Source organism: Zingiber officinale, chromosome 6A (assembly GCF_018446385.1).
Source record: "Zingiber officinale cultivar Zhangliang chromosome 6A, Zo_v1.1, whole genome shotgun sequence".
Taxonomy (NCBI): Eukaryota; Viridiplantae; Streptophyta; class Magnoliopsida; order Zingiberales; family Zingiberaceae; genus Zingiber; species Zingiber officinale.
In genome coordinates, this window is record NC_055997.1 from 7914875 (window position 1) to 7935392 (window position 20518).

Sequence of the window (20518 nt, forward strand, 5' to 3'; positions counted from 1 at the left end):
ATGAAGAGCTTGATATTTACTTCCCTAATCAAAATAAAGAGAGGGTATTTTACTATTAAAATATCGTTTAACTTATTTTTGACAATGATAGAATATGTCTAATAAATCATATTTCTATCTCATAGGATAGAACCAGATATATTTACTAAAATGATCAATGAATGTGACATAATATAGAAAACCTCGATTAGACAAGATAAGTGCAGGTCCTCAAACATTCGAATGAATTATTTTAAGTAGAAAATTAGAATATAATCGGATGAAGAAAAATGTATCTTATAACTTTTAGATTTCATATAAGCACTACATAAATGAGATGGAGAGGAGGTAAAAGAAGTAGGTAAATCATACATATTGATGCTTGACTTAACAATGTCAAAAGAAGGATGACTAAGTCGGGTAAGCTAAGCTGATGTATTTGTATGTTCACACAGTGTTATCAAGAGAAAACTGATGCTTGGAGAGTAAATTTTTATTAATAGATGGAACATGAAAGATGTTGTGTATGTGAAAAGTACGATTGAATAAATGAATATATGTGTTTTCAAGATTAGCAATTTATAAATATGAATTATCACCTACTTGTATCATATCTGAACCAAAACAAGACATTACTTCTGTAAGGATATTATGATCTGATGTGACATGATGAATTACAAGTCCAGTGTTAGTATATCATTCAGTAAATAAAAATCCTGATGATTTATTCAGAATAGACATAGACGAGCATGCTTTGAGATATGCTTGTGAAATGGTTGATTGTCTTAAAAGTGTAGAACCATTGACAAAATTTGTGTCAAATTATTTAGAATATTTAGTACCAATATGTCCTACTAGATAAATTTGACATCTTTTATAAGTACTGACATTGAAAATAAAAAGGAAAAAGAAAAAAGGGAAAGAAAGAAAAGGAAAACGATGATAGGGGACTTAGGAAAAGATATTAGAAAGGAAAAATTCGAAGGAAGAGCAGAAATCCGGTGCATGGGAGGAGGAAGGTCGGGTGAGCAGCGCGGCTTGGGACGATGATAGAAAAAAAAACTGCAACGGAAAATATATTAGCACAAATACAACAATGTATTAGAAAGGGAGTTCCAATTTATTGAGCACTCGGTCCATTGACCAACTAATAAGACCGATTCATAAGGAAAGAATTTTTAACAATTATTATGCCTTATACTAATTTGATTTATTGAATGATTCTCTGTTATTATGGTGATCAATCTATAATAAATCCTGCTCTACTAGTTTGCATTTAAGTATTCCCTTAAAGATACAGAAGTTTTACAATAGGCATCGATAATTGCATGGACTCAATCATGGCAGAGCTACCAACTTAATGTCTTCGTTCCTCATCTACACTTCATATTTACAGAGATCTTCAAAGCCCATGTACTCGTGATGCTCAATTTTGTAAATCATGTTGGAAATGCCAACCCCACCTGTCAAGCATCAGGATACATACATAGTGTTAGCACTAGGAGCTAGATCAGAAAATGGAAGATGGCTACTGACCGAGAGAAACAGCGCTGACGAAGATTGTGAAGGAAAGAATGAAGATAATGAGAGAAGCTCTCCCCAGTATTTCAATGATCTTCCTCACTATGTGTTGGCCGATGATTGCCGCAACCAGTGCGACCGCCACCATGTACAATGCTGCCCAATTGTGAGAAAAACAGAGCAAGTGTCAATGGCCACGAAGCAGTACTGATTCACACAACAGAACGATCGAGATGGAAATGTGGAGCTGTTGGACGTTACCATACGGGACTGGGAACCGATTCAGAAGGTAGTACTCCACGACGGACATGGAAGAAGAAAATGTCATTGCAAAAGTTGCGGTGGCGCTTGAGACCTGGGGAAAGATTAAGCTGTTCTTCAGTAATTCAGACATTTTAATCCAGAACCATGGTTGTCACAGTGAAGCACAAATTAACCTGGGGAGGAATGCCAAGTTCCAAGAATACAGGGCCCAAGATGAAGCCTCCTCCGAGGCCAAGAAGCCCTCCAACTACTCCAGCAAGAACACCAATCAAGCAGTAGGAAACGAGCTGCAAAACTGTAAAACCTATTTCTTCATTCCCCTTTGATGATATTACTCTCTTTCCCTTGTATAAGCTAATAGCCTCGTATCCTGCAACTCCCAGTGATACAGGAACCTGAACAAGTTTTTTTGCATTAAAATCTAATCAAAGTCAAGCATTTCTGCTTAAGAAAAACAATGGATTACCTGAAGAAAGTTCAGAATCCAATACCAAAGAGAACATGTTGACGTATAATTTTGCTGGAGGTACAAGAACACATGCAACTGTGAGTGATTTAATTGAAAGAAAGATAATTAATGGACCTAGTGAATTCTCCAGAACAGATTGGTTCACCTTCAAAATTTGCAGGATGAGGAAAGCTACCCATACGAAGCAAAGAAGACCAAGCTCCTTCCAGCAAACATTTTCCAACAGTGGAGCCTGCAATGTTTGATCTTACATGTGAGTCTCATGTGATAACTGGTGGCACAAAAAAGGTTCTGAGTGCTTCCTTCATACCTCTCCTCGAAGCACCTTCTCCTCTTCTCTATTTGAATTCCCAGGAGCAGAAGGGAGAGCTTTGTATTCTGTTTCTTCACTCCCTATGTGATATAGAACAGCAATTTAAGCAAAAATTTGCCATGTACAATGTCGAGGGGGAAAAAAAAGAAGGCTTGGCAACTTACCATTGTACTCTATACGCTTTTTTGCCTCCTAGATTTCGAAGAAAATATGTAAGGCAAACTGTGATTCAATAGAGAAAGAAGCAAAATCCTGTTCTATGATAAACTAAGAACACTGCTCACCCTCTTCACAATTGTCTCTGTCTTCCATGTCTCGACCCCCTTCAGAAAAGCCTTGGTTGACGTGCCTATCAAGAGAAGCCATACAACATAAACTTCTGCAAACAGTCTGAAGCAGCAAATGCAAAACTGAAAGGAAATAGAATGGCATAATTACCTATGAAGAGGATAATTAGAAGGACAGTGACCATCCAATCTGCAAAGATGACATTGAAAGAGACTCCAATACTAATCCCCAGCATGAGCATTGGTTGGAAAAGCAAAGCCAAATCGTAGTCGATGATCGGCATGTCTAGAGTGGGATGCCTGAGCTTAAGGTTGTACCAAACTGTTGATCCGGCTGCACCCATGATCATACCTATCCAAAGAATTGTGAACACAGACAAGAAGAATAAGCATGGATCAATGAACTTAGTAAGGTAGAATAGTATTTGCAACGCAAAAACAAAGAACAATCAAGTTAAGTTTCTCTTGTTAAGCTTTCAGAAAACATCATTTACTGGCATTGATGCACAAATTGGGATGATGAGGGTTCTAAAGTCAATAACGCAAACAGAACATAGTCTCTCACATTTTGATATGGCAGTGGAAGATTTGGCGTCGAATCCAATGATGAGAGTGAGCATGGGAACATATATTCCACCACCACCGATGCCTCCGACGCTCCCAAATGCTGAGCCCAAGAACCCGATGATGGTTCCGACAACGATTTGCCACCCAAATTTCATAGGCTTCAAGAGGAAACCAATGGAAAAAGAAAAAAAGACAATTTTCTCAAGAGATCGACCGCCAGAAGACAGAAAAGAGACAAGAATAGAGTCTGAAAAATCAAAAATTACCGGCCAGACGTGCTGGTAGGAAGACTCATCGGGCCGCCACAGGAAGTCGACCACCCTGAGCACGTAATCGGACAGTCCGACCTCTTCCGCTTTAACAGCCTCGGCCACCGCCCCCTCCGACCGCAGTCGACGCTCCGCGGAGACCGCCACGAAAGCCGCCAGAGAAACCACAACCGCCGTCAGAAAATGAGCGCTCCGCCACTTGGGTTCCATTTCCCCCCTCTTTGGCCCCCTCCTCGCGCGTGCGCCTAAAAAAATCTAAACTTTACTCGCCTGCTCGAGTTCTCCGCTAAAATCACGTCCCTAGCTAAAGGAAGAAGCGCAGGTGTGGGAAGCCAAAAAACAGAGATTCAAAGATCGACGCCGCCGGTCTCCGACGTCGGGCAAGCAGAGCGGAGAGCAGCAGCGGTTGTGGCCACGAGTTCGGAACCAGCACACGGGTGAGAAGCGGAAGAGCCACATTTAAAGAGCTTTTATTACGAAAATGCCCCTGGAGTTGGTGTTTATTTACGTTAGCGTGGGTAGTTTTTCCGGTATAATTCGCCCAGGAGGGTATTTACCTGGTTCATATTTCATTTTTTTTACTAATAAATTATTCCTTAATCCTTTTATAATTAATTAAATACCAATGTCACATAATATCATGCATGGCATTAATCAATGGAAATTGACCCATCATTTACTATCATTTATGTTCCACTGTGACAACAAATGAATATACTTGTTGTTAGTGCTCTTGTCAATTTATCTTAGATCTTAGGATCAATTTGAAGGAGATAAATCACGGATAACTAATAATTTTTGAAATAATAACTAACATATAAGGGAGGTATTTATCTCGATTTTACCGAAATTCGAACCCCAAATCTTATTGTAACAACACCTCATATGTTAGTCACTAAATTCATCCGAAGGGCACTATCATTTATGTTCCACGGACTTATCCCAAGTATAGCACAACTGGAATGCATGATTTCATGGCCAAGAAATCTAAGATTGGATCCTCGAGATATTATTATCTAGAATTAATATTCCGACCATGTACTTTCACCATCTATGTAATTTTTATACTCTTTCAAAATGACATAATGACATGGGATAATACTGGAGGAGTTTTTGGAGCACGTATTATCATCTTTTACTATACTAAAGTGGATTCGAAGCTCCTTTTTGGCACGTCAAGTTGTTAAGAATTTAAAAGATCAATTGAAATGGACTTTGAATTATTGAAGGGCCATCTAAGTATATCTATCAATTTTGAGTTGCTCTTATGGATTGAATTGTTAATGAATGATAGCCTTTGAGGACCATCTCTGGACGAGCCTACTTTACTAACAGAAGAAAAGGACACACACGGGAAAAAAAAAAAAAACTATTTCAACTCACACATTTGAGCACGACATAATTTTTTCGTGTCGATGATTTTTCCTGAATTTTATCCTAGATTTTTACTCTTGTTGCTAGTTAAAATTTTAGATTTTCAGTGTCATACGTTTTTTAGGGCTTAGATACTGAGTTTGATCCATTTGACCTGCTTAACTCATTTAACGCTACTAGCTTGACTGATTCAACTAACTCACATGCTCAAATTTTTTTTTTTTTTGGCTCCAACTAATTAAGAATTTTGGGTTAAATCCAAAACATATCTCGATAATAATAAATTTATAATTTTTTTTGAATAAATGAATAGATATTATTTCTTGACTAGATTTCTAAAGAGTAACATAAAATTATCAAATAATGTTTAAATTGGTAAGAATCATAGAATGATTGGAAGATTTTGGAGGGTATCTAACGTAGCATGACAAGACAAAAGGAAAAAAACAAACAGACAACAATTCTTGAAAATGTTAAATTGAAGATGTATCTATCGATCGACATCAAATTTAAACTTAAAAAAAAAAAGACACGTAATTACGTGTCTAAATAAACAAGTATGAAAAGAACCGTCCATTTCTTATGAAATAGGTAATTGCAATGCACAATCAACTCGTGTAAGACCGATAGCAACGTAAGAGTTGACTAGGACCACATGAGCTTTTGAAAAATAATAATTATCCATTGGAAGACCAATTTTTCTCCTTCGTAAATCTGTTCGGATGATCTAATAGTTAATATATAAAATAATATTATATCTAGAGTTTAAATCTGGATAAAATCGAGATAAATATGATATATGAGAGAATTTAAAATTAAAATTTTTTTAAGTAGTTATCTATTAATTAAGTTTAGTTTATTTTTTATATTTAATTTTATTTTAAATCTTAGGAACCAAGTCTTGATTGTTAATTTATCCTAAATCTTAGAGAATAAGTCTAGTTGGTTATTTTTCTGTTTAGATTTTTTTGAAGATTTTGAGAGTCATATAAACATATGCTTAGATGATATTTGGTGACAAGTTATTTTGATATTGAATCAATTGGTTTCGCTTAAGCTACGTTATGGCTACATCTCTTTTGTTCTTTATTTTTCGCTCTTATTTTCTCAAGAAGGCTTTTTAAAACCTATCTTGAACTACTTCTTAGTTTGTTATTTCTCTCTTGTTTCTTTTTAATCCCTCTGTAACTTCATACTCCAGAATAATCTATATTTTGCTTGGTGTCAGTTGGTATTAGAGCTCATTAAGATCCAATGGAGGGTCGTCGTGGATGTAGGATCGAATGAGTGCGATAGAGGAAGGGTGAATATCGTGCTCTTTTAAAAAACTTTTCTTTTCATATTTTAAAAATAATCAGAATATGCAGCGGAAAGTAAAAGACTCAGTTCGGTTATTTGGTTTGAAGCCTAGGTCGACTCTTACTCCAAGGCCCGCGATCCTGGACCACACCGATGGGCATCCACTAAGACCCTTCTTTCTGAAATCATCGGAAAGAAGCAGATCGTACAAATGTAAATAGAAGATAGTAACAGACTACTATCTTCTTTTAAATCAAATACAATGCAAGCTTTAAATAATTATACCGACAAGAGTAGAAAATGAAGCTCAGTCGGCCGGATGAAGTTGCTTGCTTGAAGATGTGCAGAAGACTTGTAGCACGAGTAGCTTGTGCAAAGATGAACTTTAAATCGATCAGAATCCGTTCCACAGCCTCAGACCTCGAGTTCTCTTTTATAAGAGTCATTGACTTTTGGTCGACCAATCCCCAGGTTCGATCGACCGAACCAGCTCCCTTCCATCTTCGTTGAGATCTATGCTGATTCGATCTTCGGCATTTACTGTTATTAAAGTGTTTGATCGACCGATCACCTTTTTCGATCGATCGAACAGAGAGTTTCCCTGTTCGTCGAGATTAGCACTTAATGTTGCATTGATGAGGTATCGTTCGGTCAACCGATCTGTTGGTTCGGTCGACCGATCAGCTTAGCTTCCTTTTTTGCTTCTGATCGAACTAATTTGTGCTACATCGTCAGGGTTATGTCGACCGATCCTTTGGTTCGGTTGATCGATCAAGCTCTGATCGGATTTAGTCTGAACCTGTGTCTGTTTTGAGTTAGCCTGGTTCGGTCGACCAATCCTTCTGTTCGATCGACCGATCTAGTCGAACCTGCAAAACAGAGTTAAATAGTATAATCCTGTAAAACAAAGATTAACACAGTAATATATATAAAATGCATGAGTAATAATAATAGACAGTCTTGATCTCAACTTGAAAACATTCCCGGTTTCTTCAGTTGAATTAACGACCTTAGGTTGTTCCTAGCAGGAACACGATCTCACTGTCGCTCCTCCAGTTGCTTACCTCAACTTACTTGTTAAACATTGGTCCTCCAAACTTGTTTGGACTTTCTCTGCTCAGTGGCTGATCACCTGATCCACTAAAGTCTTTCCTACAATACTACATTAGTTAATAGTAATAATAGTAATACAGAATACTATGGTAAACCTAAACTTAGATTTACCGAGATCCGCTGGTTCGGTCAACCGCACGCGGTCAACCGGAAACCATCCGGTCAACCTTGCTTAGAGTTCACTCCTCCAAGACTTCTCGCTACCTAAGGTTATCTCCCCCTAGGATTTTCATCATCTGGCTTTACTCACCAGAACCTAAGGTTACCACACCCTAGGGTTTTCTTTGTTGGTGCAACCTTAGGTCAAGGTTGACCTGGGTGACCCGACTCGAATTGACCTGACTCGAAGTATATTTTGATGTTTGATAAGAATGTAGAAGTTATATTTTGATGTTTGACAAGAATAGGAACTTGGGGAATTGTGGGTGCAACCTTTGGTCAAGGTTGACCTGGTTGACCTGACTTGAGTTGACCTGATTCGGGAAAAGTCCAAGTATGGAGACTTGGCACGGAAAGGTCCAAGCAGGAAGCTTGGCACGGGAAAAGTCCAAGTATGGAGACTTGGCACGGAAAAATCCAAGTATGGAGACTTGGCACGGAAAAGTCCAAGCAGGTGGCACGGGAAAAGCAGGGAGCTTGGCACGGAAAAGTCAAGCAGGGAAAGTTCAAGTATGGAAGCTTGGCATGGGAGGTCGGAGAGGGCCCGGTGGCTCGCTCTGGACTAGATGGAGTCGAGAGGGCTCGGTAGCTCGTTCTCCGGACTAGGTCGAGAGGGCTCGGTGGCTCGTTCTGGACGAGTTGGAGAGGGCTCGTGGCTCGTTCTCGGGACTAAGTCGAGAGGGCTCGAGCTCGTTCTCGGACCGGACGTGGAAGTCGGAGAGGGCTCGATAGCTCGTTCTCCGGACTAGGTCAGAGAGGGCTCGGTAGCTCGTTCTCTGGACCGGACGTGGAAGTCGGAGAGGGCTCGGTAGCTCGTTCTCCGGACTAGGTCAGAGAGGGCTCGGTAGCTCGTTCTCTAGATCAGGGAGGCTTTAGGGTTTAAGGCTGGGAAGATCGAAGTCATTGGATATACTATGGGTATCTGGATCGGTATGCTGACCGATCCAGTGATACACAGATTCTCACTGTGGGTCATTTGATCGGTCTGGTGACTGATCAGTAACCAAACAGATTGGGAGGAGGAATAGGTGGGATCGGTCTGTGGACCGATCCACCTATGTCCTGATCAGTCCACAGACCGATCAGGGATTGGCAACCAACTCTCTGTGAGAGTTGGGATCGGTCTGGGGACCGATTAGCCTAGGGCCTGATCGGTCCATAGACCGATCAGGGATTTCCTGGACCGATCAGGCCATAGCCTGATCGGTCCAGGCCTAGCTGTGGAGTCACAACGGCTAGATTTCTGTGTCTGTGTCTTCTTCTTCGCAGGTTCATATAAATCACGAGGTCGAGGGCCTCTGAAAGAAGAAATATATAGAAGAAGACAAAAAGAAAAGGTGGAATTCCTCTTGCTCCTGCGATCTGAGCTTTGTTGAGCTCTCCACTGCTGAAGCTTCGTGTGAGCTTCCCTCGGCTAGACTCCAACTGATCAGTTGCTGCTGTGGTTGGCATCCGTGAAGTTGCTGCTTCATCAACAGTCGACGAGAAGGCAAGCAAACTAGTGTTTTTACATTCATATTGTTCTTGGCTTCTTGCTGTATTTCTTGTACTCTGATCTTGCTGTTGCAAGAGAGATTGTGGCGAGGTTTCTCCACCCAGAATGAGTTTTTATTAGCCGGTTTTCCGGGGTCTCATCCACCGACGGATTGATAGGATTCGTCCACCTTACGGACATGCCGAGGAGTAGGAGTATCATCTCCGAACCTCGTTATATCGTCGCATTTGAGGTTTGATCTTCTCCATTTTCGTTTCTACTTTTTATTTCCGTTGCGCTAACTCAAATTGTAGGAAGAAACAAGAATTTGGGGTCGGCTATTCACACCCCCCCCCCTCTCTAGCCGCATCCGAAGGTCCTAACAAGTGGTATCAGAGCAAGGTCGCTCTTCGTCGAATTAACACCCGGGGGAGCACGAGCTAGAGAATGGATCAACTTGGAGAAGATGTCACGATTCCACCCTTCTACGATCGCGACGACTTCGCGTATTGGAAGGTAAGAATGAAGTATTTCCTTATGACTAACCTAGTAAATTGGAATTGTGTACAAGTAGGTTTTATTCCTCCGGTGGATAAAGAAGGAGAACCTCTCGAGAAGAAGAAGTGGACGAAGGAACAAATCCATCAATCTATAATCAACGACGAGGTAACGAAAATCTTTGAATTTTCATTACCTAATAATATCTTGTGTAAGATAGGTAAATACAACAATGCCAAGGAGTTGTGGAACAACTTGACTAAGTTCCATGAGGAGAGCTCCAATTCAAGTCATGAAGAGGAGTCAAGTGAGCCAATTAGCTCACATCATGGAGGTATGGAATTAGAAGTTGAGGGCTACTCAACATCTAAGGAAGAAGAGGAGGAGAGTTCTTCTTCAAGATTGGAGCAAGAAGAAGAAGCCTCTACCTCCGGAAGGGATGAAGGAGAGAGCTTATATCCATCCTCAACCCTAGGTAACTCAAGCAACTTAATTTCAAGTAAATTACATATAATGTACTTTGAGTGTAGGAAATATGGGCATTACAAAAGTAAATGTCCAAAGAGGATTAGGAAGACTCCACCGGCACCAAAAGTCAAGGAAGCCGGAGTCCCGATACGCAAGGGCAAGGAGCACGTGGTGTGCTTCCAATGCAAGCAAAGGGGACATTATAGGAGTCAATGTCCAAGGGGGAGGCAACCTCACAAGAACAAGAGACCAAGCACATCTATGGGGGGAGCTAAGGCAAACCCTAAGGTATCCTTTAAGGCACATTCTTGCAATTCTAAGACACATGCTAGTAGTTTTATTGCAATTGTCAATAATGATAAGCATGATAACCATAGAAATCGATACATGTGCTTAGGTGCCAAACATGTTAGCCTAGATAAGGACAATGCTAGAAATGCCAACCCTAGAATTAACTCATCTAAGGTTAAGGAAAACCTAGATAGGAATCCCAAAACAACTAGACATATGCCTAGGAATACCTCAAAGAAAAATGGAAAATTAAAGCTTGAGGTATTAAAGAAGGAAAATCAAGTCTTGAGGTCAAAACTTGACACTTTAGAAAAGACTCTTAAGAATTTGGAAAAGTCAACTCTAGTGTATAAGGGTCAAAAATCAAAGCCCAAGGACATGAGAGGTTCAGGTCACGAACCTAAGTCTCAAGTGGTCAAGCCCGCTTATCATAATGTTCCATTCGATTATAGAACAAGACCTAAGGCTAAGAAGACCATCACCAAGGTCACAAGGGGAGTCACCCCTAGAGTTGATCATGATGAGTCTCAAATGACCAAGGCTTTAAAGCCTAGGAGGGTCATTAGGAGGGTTGCCAGGGAAGTCATCCCTAGTGAATATTTAGTGAACCTAATGAGCTCAAATAGGTATTGGGTTCCTAGGAGCGTGATTCCTTCACGCTAGATGGTTTAGGGTGTGCCAACCTTAATTGGATAGGTAGTTAACCTACTCATGGCAAAAGGTGGCATTTTAGGAATTTTCAAGGTGTGATCAAGCCTTGAAAATGAAATTAAAAATTATTCCTAAGGTGATTAGGATGTGCCAACCACATTTGAGGAGCCACATTTGAGGAGGTTTCTAGGGTCAATCTAATTGGCACATAGTGATCTAAAAATCTTTAGTATATGATTTTAGGTCTATTACACTTAGGAATATAGAATTTATGGTAAAATGATCAAAATTATCAAAAATGGCAACTAAGGCTAGAATTAGGTATTTTCTATACCTTTATATGTTATTTGCCATACATTATTTGTCGTATGCCATGTCATGACATCATATTTATTTTATTATCATTTGAAATGTCATGATAATGCTTAGGTTAGTTATATGTCATGCCTTATTTAAGTTTCATACTTTATGACATGACATCATGACATTGGCACATGTTTCCACTTATGATATTATTTTATGCCATGTCATCATCTCTTGCATTTATGATCAATTAATTTGATTTAAGGATAGAAACACAATTTGATATGGAGATCAAATTGTTGTTTAGAAAATGCATGAGAACTTAGCTTAAGATGACCTAAACCCATATCTCACATCAAAATTGACTTGGATGTGTTTGATACACCTTAGATGTGTGTGAGATATTAGGATTATGAGTTAGGATCAAGATGCATAGTTCTTGTACCTAGATGAGCCTAATTCGAATTTGAGGATCATAGGGAAAATTTGTGTACAAGGCATGTACATTTAGCCCTAAGATTGTGGTCCTAAATTGAATGGTTTAAGATCATTTCAAAATTGATTTGAAAAACCTTGATGAAGCTTTTCTAGTGATAGCATTCATCATTGAGCAAGTTGATACAAAGATGGGTTAACCTTGAGCTATTTCAAAGTCTTTCGAACTTTGTATCAAGATTAAAAAATGGGAGTTATTTTCATAGAAAACTATTTTTCCATGATAATATATGTTATGAGAAATGTATCCTCAAAATTTTATAATTTTTGGAATTTTCTGTAATTTTTTAGAGGTTTCTGAATTTCGGGAGAAAAATCAGAAATTCTTATCAGAGAGTCGTGGACCGATCAGAGGAGATCCTGATCGGTCCAGGGAAGTCTAGATCGGTCTGGTGACCGATCCAGTGGAGTCCTGATCGGTCTGGTGACTGATCAGAGCGTGCCAAAATGCTGATTTTCGACTGTTGTCTGAAACTTCAGCTATGGAAGTTGGTGTTTTAGATTTCTAAAGGGTTGAAACTCTCCAAGACATTGTTGGTGCAATGGTCAAGGAGGAGTTGACCTTTAGGGGGAGTTTTACCTATTGGTCAAGGGGGAGTTGACTTTTAGGGAGAGTTTTTACTCGTCAAGATTGCTGAGGATGAGTGATATGAGATTATCACTAAGTTGATTGTTAATTTTAGTATCAAGGGGGAAATTAAGGGTTTCAATGAAAGGTATGGGACTTTCATTAGGAAGAAACTCTTGACCTTGATTCACTCCTTTTTGATGTGTGTCAAAAAGAGGGAGAATGTCCAGAGAATGTTCAAGGAAGAACATTGAAGTTTGGGGAGAATGTTCAAGGAAGAACATTGGAGAACTATTGGAAAACCTAAGTTAGGTTATCGGGTTAACCTAACTTGATTATGGTTTTTGTCAAACATCAAAAAGGGGGAGATTGTTGGTGCAACCTTAGGTCAAGGTTGACCTGGGTGATCCGACTCGAGTTGACCTGACTCGAAGTATATTTTGATGTTTGACAAGAATGTAGAAGTTATATTTTGATGTTTGACAAGAATAGGAACTTGGGGGATTGTGGGTGCAACCTTTGGTCAAGGTTGACCTGGTTGACCCGACTTGAGTTGACCTGATTCGGGAAAAGTCCAAGTATGGAGACTTGGCACGGAAAGGTCCAAGCAGGGAGCTTGGCACGGGAAAAGTCCCAGTATGGAGACTTGGCACGGAAAAGTCCAAGTATGGAGACTTGGCATGGAAAAGTCCAAGCAGGGAGCTTGGCACGGGAAAAGTCCAAGCAGGGAGCTGGGCACGGGGAAAAGTCCAAGTATGGAAGCTTGGAATGGGAGGTCGGAGAGGGCCCGGTAGCTCGTTCTCTGTACTGAATGGAGTGAGAGAGGGCTCGGTAGCTCGTTCTCCGGACTAGGTCAGAGAGGGCTCGGTAGCTCGTTCTCTGGACCGGACGAAGTTGGAGAGGGCTCGGTAGCTCGTTCTCCGGACTAGGTCAGAGAGGGCTCGGTAGCTCGTTCTCTGGACCGGACGTGGAAGTCAGAGAGGGCTCGATAGCTCGTTCTCCGGACTAGGTCAGAGAAGGCTCGGTAGCTCGTTCTCTGGACCGGACGTGGAAGTCAGAGAGGGCTCGGTAGCTCGTTCTCCGGACTAGGTCAGAGAGGGCTCGGTAGCTCGTTCTCTGGACCGGACGTGGAAGTCGGAGAGGGATCGGTAGCTCGTTCTCCGGACTAGGTCAGAGAGGGCTCGGTATCTCGTTCTCTAGATCAGGAAGGCTTTAGGGTTTAAAGCTGGGAAATTGGATCGGTCTGCTGACCGATCCAGTGATACTATGGGTATCTGGATCGGTCTGCTGACCGATCCAGTGATACACAGATTCTCACTGTGGGTCATTTGATCGGTCTGGTGACCGATCAGTAACCAAACAGATTGGGAGGAGGAATAGGTGGGATCGGTCTGTGGACCGATCCACCTATGGCCTGATCGGTCCACAGACCGATCAGGGCTCGGCAACCAACTCTCTGTGAGAGTTGGGATCGGTCTGGGGACCGATCAGCCTAGGCCCTGATCGGTCCACAGACCGATCAGGCCCTAGCCTGATCGATCCAGGCCTAGCCGTTGAGTCACAACGGCTAGATTTCTGTGTCTGTGTCTTCTTCTTCGCAGGTTCATATAAATCACGAGGCCGATGGCCTCTGAAAGAAGAAATATATAGAAGAAGAGAAAAAGAAAAGGTGGAATTCCTCTTGCTCCTACGATCTGAGCTTTGTTGAGCTCTCCACTACTGAAGCTTCGTGTGAGCTTCCCTCGGCTGGACTCCAACTGATCAGTTGCTGCTGTGGTTGGCATCCGTGAAGTTGCTGCTTCATCAACAGTCGACGAGAAGGCAAGCAAACTAGTGTTTTTACATTCATATTGTTCTTGGCTTCTTGCTGTATTTCTTGTACTCTGATCTTGCTGTTGCAAGAGAGATTGTGGCGAGGTTTCTCCACCCAGAAGGAGTTTTTATTAGCCGATTTTCCGGGATCTCATCCACCGACGGATTGATAGGATTCGTCCACCTTACGGACATGCCGAGGAGTAGGAGTATCATCTCCGAACCTCGTTATATCGTCGCGTTTGAGGTTTGATCTTCTCCATTTTCGTTTCTACTTTTTATTTCCGCTGTGCTAACTCAAATTGTAGGAAGAAAAAGAATTTGGGGTCGGCTATTTACACCCCCCCCTTTCTAGCCGCATCCGAAGGTCCTAACATTCTTCACCTAGCTTCACTCACCAAGACTCAGTATTCGGCTACCCAAGGATCAGATCCTCCAGACCTATCCACCTGGCTTCCACGATCTACCAAGATTTCCCTTGCCTTGCCTACAACTAGGGCTTTCCAAGACTCAGTATTCGGTTACCCAGGGATCAGATCCTCCAGACCTATCCACCTGGCTTCCACGATCTACCGAGATTTCCCTTGCCTAGTTTACAACTAGGACTTTCCAAGACTCAGTATTCGGCTACCCAGGGATCAGGTCCTCTAGACCTATTCACCTGGCTTCCACGATCTACCGAGATTTCCCTTGCCTAGCCTATAACTAGGACTTTCCATGCCTAACTGCAGTTAGGACTAGTCACTCGATTGACTTCTCACCCTTGCCTAGTCACGACTAGGACTTCCCATGATCAAGCTTCATTAAACAAATTTGTCGGACATTAAAACCTTGGAGGTCGATTGCACCAACAATGGACGTGGTCATGATCATAAAAGGCAGGTTCCAGCTGAGGAAACCTCACATTGTGGTTGTAGCACCCAAGACGAGATTCAGTATCTAAAGAGACAAGTCACAAAGTTATCTCAACGTCTAGTGACACGAGAACGTAAATATCATAAGTTCCTTTATTCCCCTTTTTGAAAAATTTCCAATTTCCAATCGAGAAGAGTTGTCCAAGCACAAGTTTGGTTTTGAAAAATACAAGTTCAACCACCCCACCACCTACAACTTCGAGAGAACACCAACTCCCCAGTACCTCTACGTCCCCCCTTCCTCTCACGGCGGCAGAGACAACCATGAGGATGCGGACCTCGACAACATCGAGTACGACCAGTTCTACTCTCTCGATCATCCAATTGCAGGAGGCAGCAAAGACGACGACAAGATCGAATTATTTGGTTATCCAATTTACGACGAAGACGAGATCGAAGCACTAGGCGAACTGATATTTGATGATGAAGTTGACAAGGTACTCTATGTTGATGACCATAAGATTTTGGTCTTATTTGAGGATGCAGTTTGTGTCGTATCGGAAGACAATGCAAAGAAAAGGGAGACTATAGATGTTGAAGACATTATTTTGAACTCAAGGACGAGTTCTTTTCAACCTAGGGCATCTGATGCAAGAGCATCCAGTGACACAATCATCTCGTACCATCCAACATGGCTATGTTCCCCTTGGAGTTGTTACGAGAAGAAAATAAAGCTACTAACTTTCCTTTTGAATCTAGAAGAAGGACGATCAAGGCTACTTATAAGGAAGATGATGAGTTCGTGGTTTTCTAATATGGTTGCACTATATTTGGAGTCTGGACGAGATGGAATCCCTTCATATTTGGTAACTGATAACTCTACACTACTTTTTATGTCCAGATTTTTGAACAAGATGAAGCACGAAGACATGGTCTATACTTTGCTTCCTTACAAAAGCAATAAAATATACCTAGACTTGGATCTACCAGCTGAGGTGCAACAACTCCTATCCGACTTTGCTAATTTGATGGCTGAAGACCTTCCTCTGGGACTTTCCTCTAGGAGAGACATTCAACACTAGATTGACCTCGTTCCAGGATCAAGCTTACCTAACCGGCCGGCATACCGTGTTAGCCCTAAGGATGCTGAAAAACTACAACAACAAGTTGTGGAGCTATTGAGACAAGGTTATACTCATGAGAGTATGAGCCCTTGTGCAATCCCTTCCCTACTCGTGCCAAAGAAAGACAATTCCTGGTGCATGTGTATTGCTAGTAGAGTCATTACCACAATCACGATGAAGTATATATTTCCGATTCCTCTCTTAGATGACATGTTTGATCAACTTTCCAGTTCAAAGATCTTCTCCAAGATTGATCTTAGGAGTGGATGTCACCAGATTCCAATCAAACTCGGAGATAAATGGAAGACCGCCTTCAAGACACAACATGGGTTGTATGAGTGGATGGTCATGCCTTTCGGACTATCCAATGCACCCAACACGTTCATGAGATTCATGCATCAAGTCTTACGACCTTTCATGGGAAGATTCGTGGTTGTATATTTGGACAACATCCTCATTTATAGCTCGACACGAGCTTTGCACCTTGATCACCTTCGCACTGTTTTTGATAAGCTAAAGGCGGAGCACTTGTTCATCAACAACAAGAAGTGTTCTTTTCTTCACAACCTCATTTTTGTTTCTTGGATTTATAGTGTCTACCGATGTTGTTCATGTAGATCCATCAAAGATAGATGCAGTTTTAGAGTGGCCGCAGCCAAAAACCATTCACGACATCCGAAATTTTCATGGATTGGCCTCTTTCTATCATCGATTCATCCAGAATTTTAGCACCTTAATTGCTCTTATCACTGAGTATCTCAAGGGGCACGGGTTCAAGTGGACTGAAGCAGCTACAACTAGTTTTCAACTGGTGAAGGAAAAGATGATTGAAGCACCTGTTCTAGTACTTCCAGAGTTCACATTCACGCTGAAGCATCAATCCAGGAGTCTTAATTGTGTTGCAGATGCTCTAAGCTATCATTCCTCCCTGCTTACTGCCATGAGCATTAAGGTTGTCGGCTTTGGATCTTTCTTAGATATACAACACATTATCAGTGAATTGCATAACGAAAGACACTTTGACCGAGATAAGACATTAGCCCTCATCTCTTCCGACTTCTATTGGATCAAGCTAAACAGTGATGTAGCTCATTTCATGGACCGTTACTTTGTTTGTCAGCAATTTAAGGGAACCCTCATCAATGCAGACTGTATTCTAATTGTGGTGGACCGATTCTCCAAGATGGCTCACTTTGTGGCATGCAAAAAAATCATGAATGTTGTTCGGATTACCACCCTCTTCTTCAAAAAGATTGTGCGTTTACACGATATTCCTCAAACTATTACTTCGGATCGTGATACTAAATTTGTTAGTCAATTTGGAAGACTTTATGGAAAAAGCTAGGGACAAAGCTAAACTTCAGCAGCGTCTATCACCGTCAAACAAATGGTCAGACTGAGGCAGTGAATTAGAGCTTAGGAAATCTTCTGAGATGTCTCATAGGAACCAAACCGAAGCAATAAGATCTAGTTTTACCTTAAGCAGAATTCACATACAATAGATCAAAGAACATGACCACTGGTTTGAGTCCTTTCGAAGTTGTTTATGGACGAAACCCATCTGGGGTACTGGATTTAGTCCTTATTTTGCGTCCCAGACAAACTAACCCCAAGGCTAAGGAGATGGCCGAGCATCTTCGAGTTATTCATGAGCAAGTTAAGCAAGCTATTCAAGAAAGCAACACCGAATCAAGATCAGGGCAGATCGGCATCGACGTCAGGTTCTTTTTGACATTGGTGATATGGTCTGGGTTGTATTAGCTTGTGACCATTTCCCTGTTGGTGAATACAACAAGCTCAAAGATCAAAATATTGGACCTTGCGAGATACTAGAAAAGATTAATAACAATGCCTACAGGTTGCGACTTCCTAGCCATTTAAAAACTTCTGATATTTTTAATGTAAAACACCTAAGTCATTGTGCTCTAGAGCCGGATACACCCACCCTAAACTCGAGGACGAGTTCTCTTCAACTCCAGGCGACTGATGCAGGAGAAAATCCAAATTTAGGGGTTTTTAAGTAGTTATCCGTTAATTAAGTTTAATTTATTTTTTATATTTAATTTTGTCCTAAATCTTATGAACTGAATTTTGATAGTTAATTTATCCTAAATCTTAGGGAATAAGTCTAGTTGGTTATTTTCCTGTTTAGATTTTTTTGAGGGTTTTGAGAGCTATATAAACCTATGCTTAGTTATTTTGATATTGAATCAATTAGTTTCGCTTAAGTCACGTTACAACTACATCTCTTTTGTTCTTTATTTCCCGCTCTTATTTTCTCAAGAAGGCTTTTTAAAACCTATCTTGAGCTACTTTTTATTTCATTATTTCTTTCTTGTTTCTTCTTAATCCCTTTGTAACTGTTGGTGCGGGTAGCACTAACGGTCTAACCCAGGTTTTGATGAATGACAAATAGGTTAAGTTAGTTGTGTTGTTGTCTGACACTTTGACCAAGTGTGCAGGAAAAGTCCAGCTAGGTCGACGGGCTGACCGGATAGCTGGCGAGAAGTCCAAGCGGGTCGACGGGCTGACCGGACGCTTGGCGAGAAGTCCAGCTAGGTCGACGGGCTGACCGGATAGCTGGCGAGAAGTCCAAGCGGGTCGACGGGCTGACCGGACGCTTGGCAAGAAGTCCAGACGGGTCGACGGGCTGACCGGACGTCTGGCAGGTAAGTAAGGTAAGTCACTGGAGGGGAGTGACTGCGAGGACGCGTTCCCGGGAAGGGAACATTAGGCGTCGATCCGGCTTAGATCCATTTCGGATATCTAAGTCGAGATCGTGACTAGATTCCGGTCTCGGAAAGACGGAATCTAAGTCATACTCTTGATGCTAATTTTTATTACTTAGCGTATCTGTAAAAATGTGCTAACAAACTGTGCTGCAGGGTTTATTTGCCTCGGACTAACACTGTTTTGCAGGTAGGAACAGTGAGGGTCCCAAGGCCGGAATGGCTCCGGGCGGAGTCCGGCGCTGGAAGGATCCAGGCCCGGAGGCAAATTTTATCCCAGACGACGTTGACACTTGGAGCATGCTGGTTGGGAGTGTTACGTCACACTCGTGCGCCCGGGCGATATAAAAGAAGCCCTGTGCAGGAGCTTCAACACATCGGTCTTCGAGAACTCGAGTCCAATCACTCTGCTCTGCGCTCAACAACGCTCACAAAGCTCACGACTCACTCCGGCTCTCTTTTAATTCATTGTTTGTCGGTTAGCTTTGTTTTCTTTTCATTAGCAATATTTGTACGTAAATTGTAATTATCCGAATTGCTAGTGAATTGCCCAACGAAAGTACTCAAGGAGTACGGGCCTTCGAGTAGGAGTCGTCACAGGCTCCGAACGAAGTAAAAATCAACAGTGTTCATCTCTTTACTTCTTTACTTTTCCGCTGCGTCTTAACTCGAGATTTTCGAATCGATATTCACCCCCCCTCTATCGAATCTAACGGTCTTACAAGTGGTATCAGAGCCGGTACCGCTCTGATTTGGTGCAACCACCAATCAAACAGGGGGTGAAATCATTTTTTTTAACAATTCAAAACTGATATTATTATCTTTTTGGAAGATTTTTTCTCTCGTTGCATTTAAAATCTAAATTGGTACAACACCAACTTAGAGTTTCTATTTCTCCCGCACTGCTAATCCAAGACGAAGTCTTGGGATATTTTTCCAGTTAATTTCGTGTGTGTAGGTAATGATGTCTCAACAAGAAGGCTTCAGCACAGTACGTCCTCCTCTATTCAACGGGGATGATTTTTCGTACTGGAAGAGGAGAATGGAGGTCTACATGAAGACAGACTACGACCAATGGATGAGCGTCACAAGGGCTTACAAAATTCCAGTAGACAACTCCGGGAACATACTAGACCCTGAAGACTGGACAAATGATGTGAAGAAAAAGGCATCAATTGAAAACAAAGCCATCAATACTCTACACTGCGGACTAACACGAGAAGAACTGAACCGGGTCGGACCGCATCAAAACGCTAAGGAACTTTGGGATAAACTGATCGAGCTGCACGAAGGAACAAGCGACGCAAAGGTAACAAAGAGAGATTTGCTGTTAAATAGAATTTTTAATATAAAAATGCAGGAAGGAGAAACGGCAAGTCAACTCCACGCGAGGGTCAAAGATATCCTCAATGGTCTCCACGCGATAGGCCACCAAATGGAGAACCGAGACTTAATCAGGTACGCGTTAAATGCTTTTCCGCGAAACAATTTGTGGGCATCAATCGTAGATGCCTACAAAATTTCAAAAAATTTATCTAAATTAAAATTGGACGAACTCTTTTGTGAATTAGAACTTCATGAGCAAACTAACGCCGGGGTCGAGAAAGGTGTAGCTTTATTTGCAGGTTCCTCTAAAG

At 41.5% G+C, this 20518-nt stretch overlaps 1 protein-coding gene across 1 annotated transcript; it reads right to left on the bottom strand.

Moving 5' to 3' along the window:
* Positions 1 to 1225: 1225 nt before the first annotated feature.
* On the bottom strand, positions 1226 to 4098 carry LOC121995714 (sulfite exporter TauE/SafE family protein 3-like). The gene is made up of 12 exons (XM_042549466.1): positions 3667 to 4098; positions 3399 to 3558; positions 2985 to 3185; positions 2831 to 2895; positions 2711 to 2738; positions 2544 to 2626; positions 2379 to 2465; positions 2231 to 2284; positions 1938 to 2159; positions 1762 to 1855; positions 1516 to 1656; positions 1226 to 1442 (listed from the first exon to the last, which is right to left on the bottom strand). The coding sequence occupies exons 1-12, from the start codon at positions 3877 to 3879 to the stop codon at positions 1357 to 1359; spliced, it is 1434 nt and encodes a 477-aa protein (XP_042405400.1). The 5' UTR covers positions 3880 to 4098; the 3' UTR covers positions 1226 to 1356.
* Positions 4099 to 20518: the final 16420 nt, after the last annotated feature.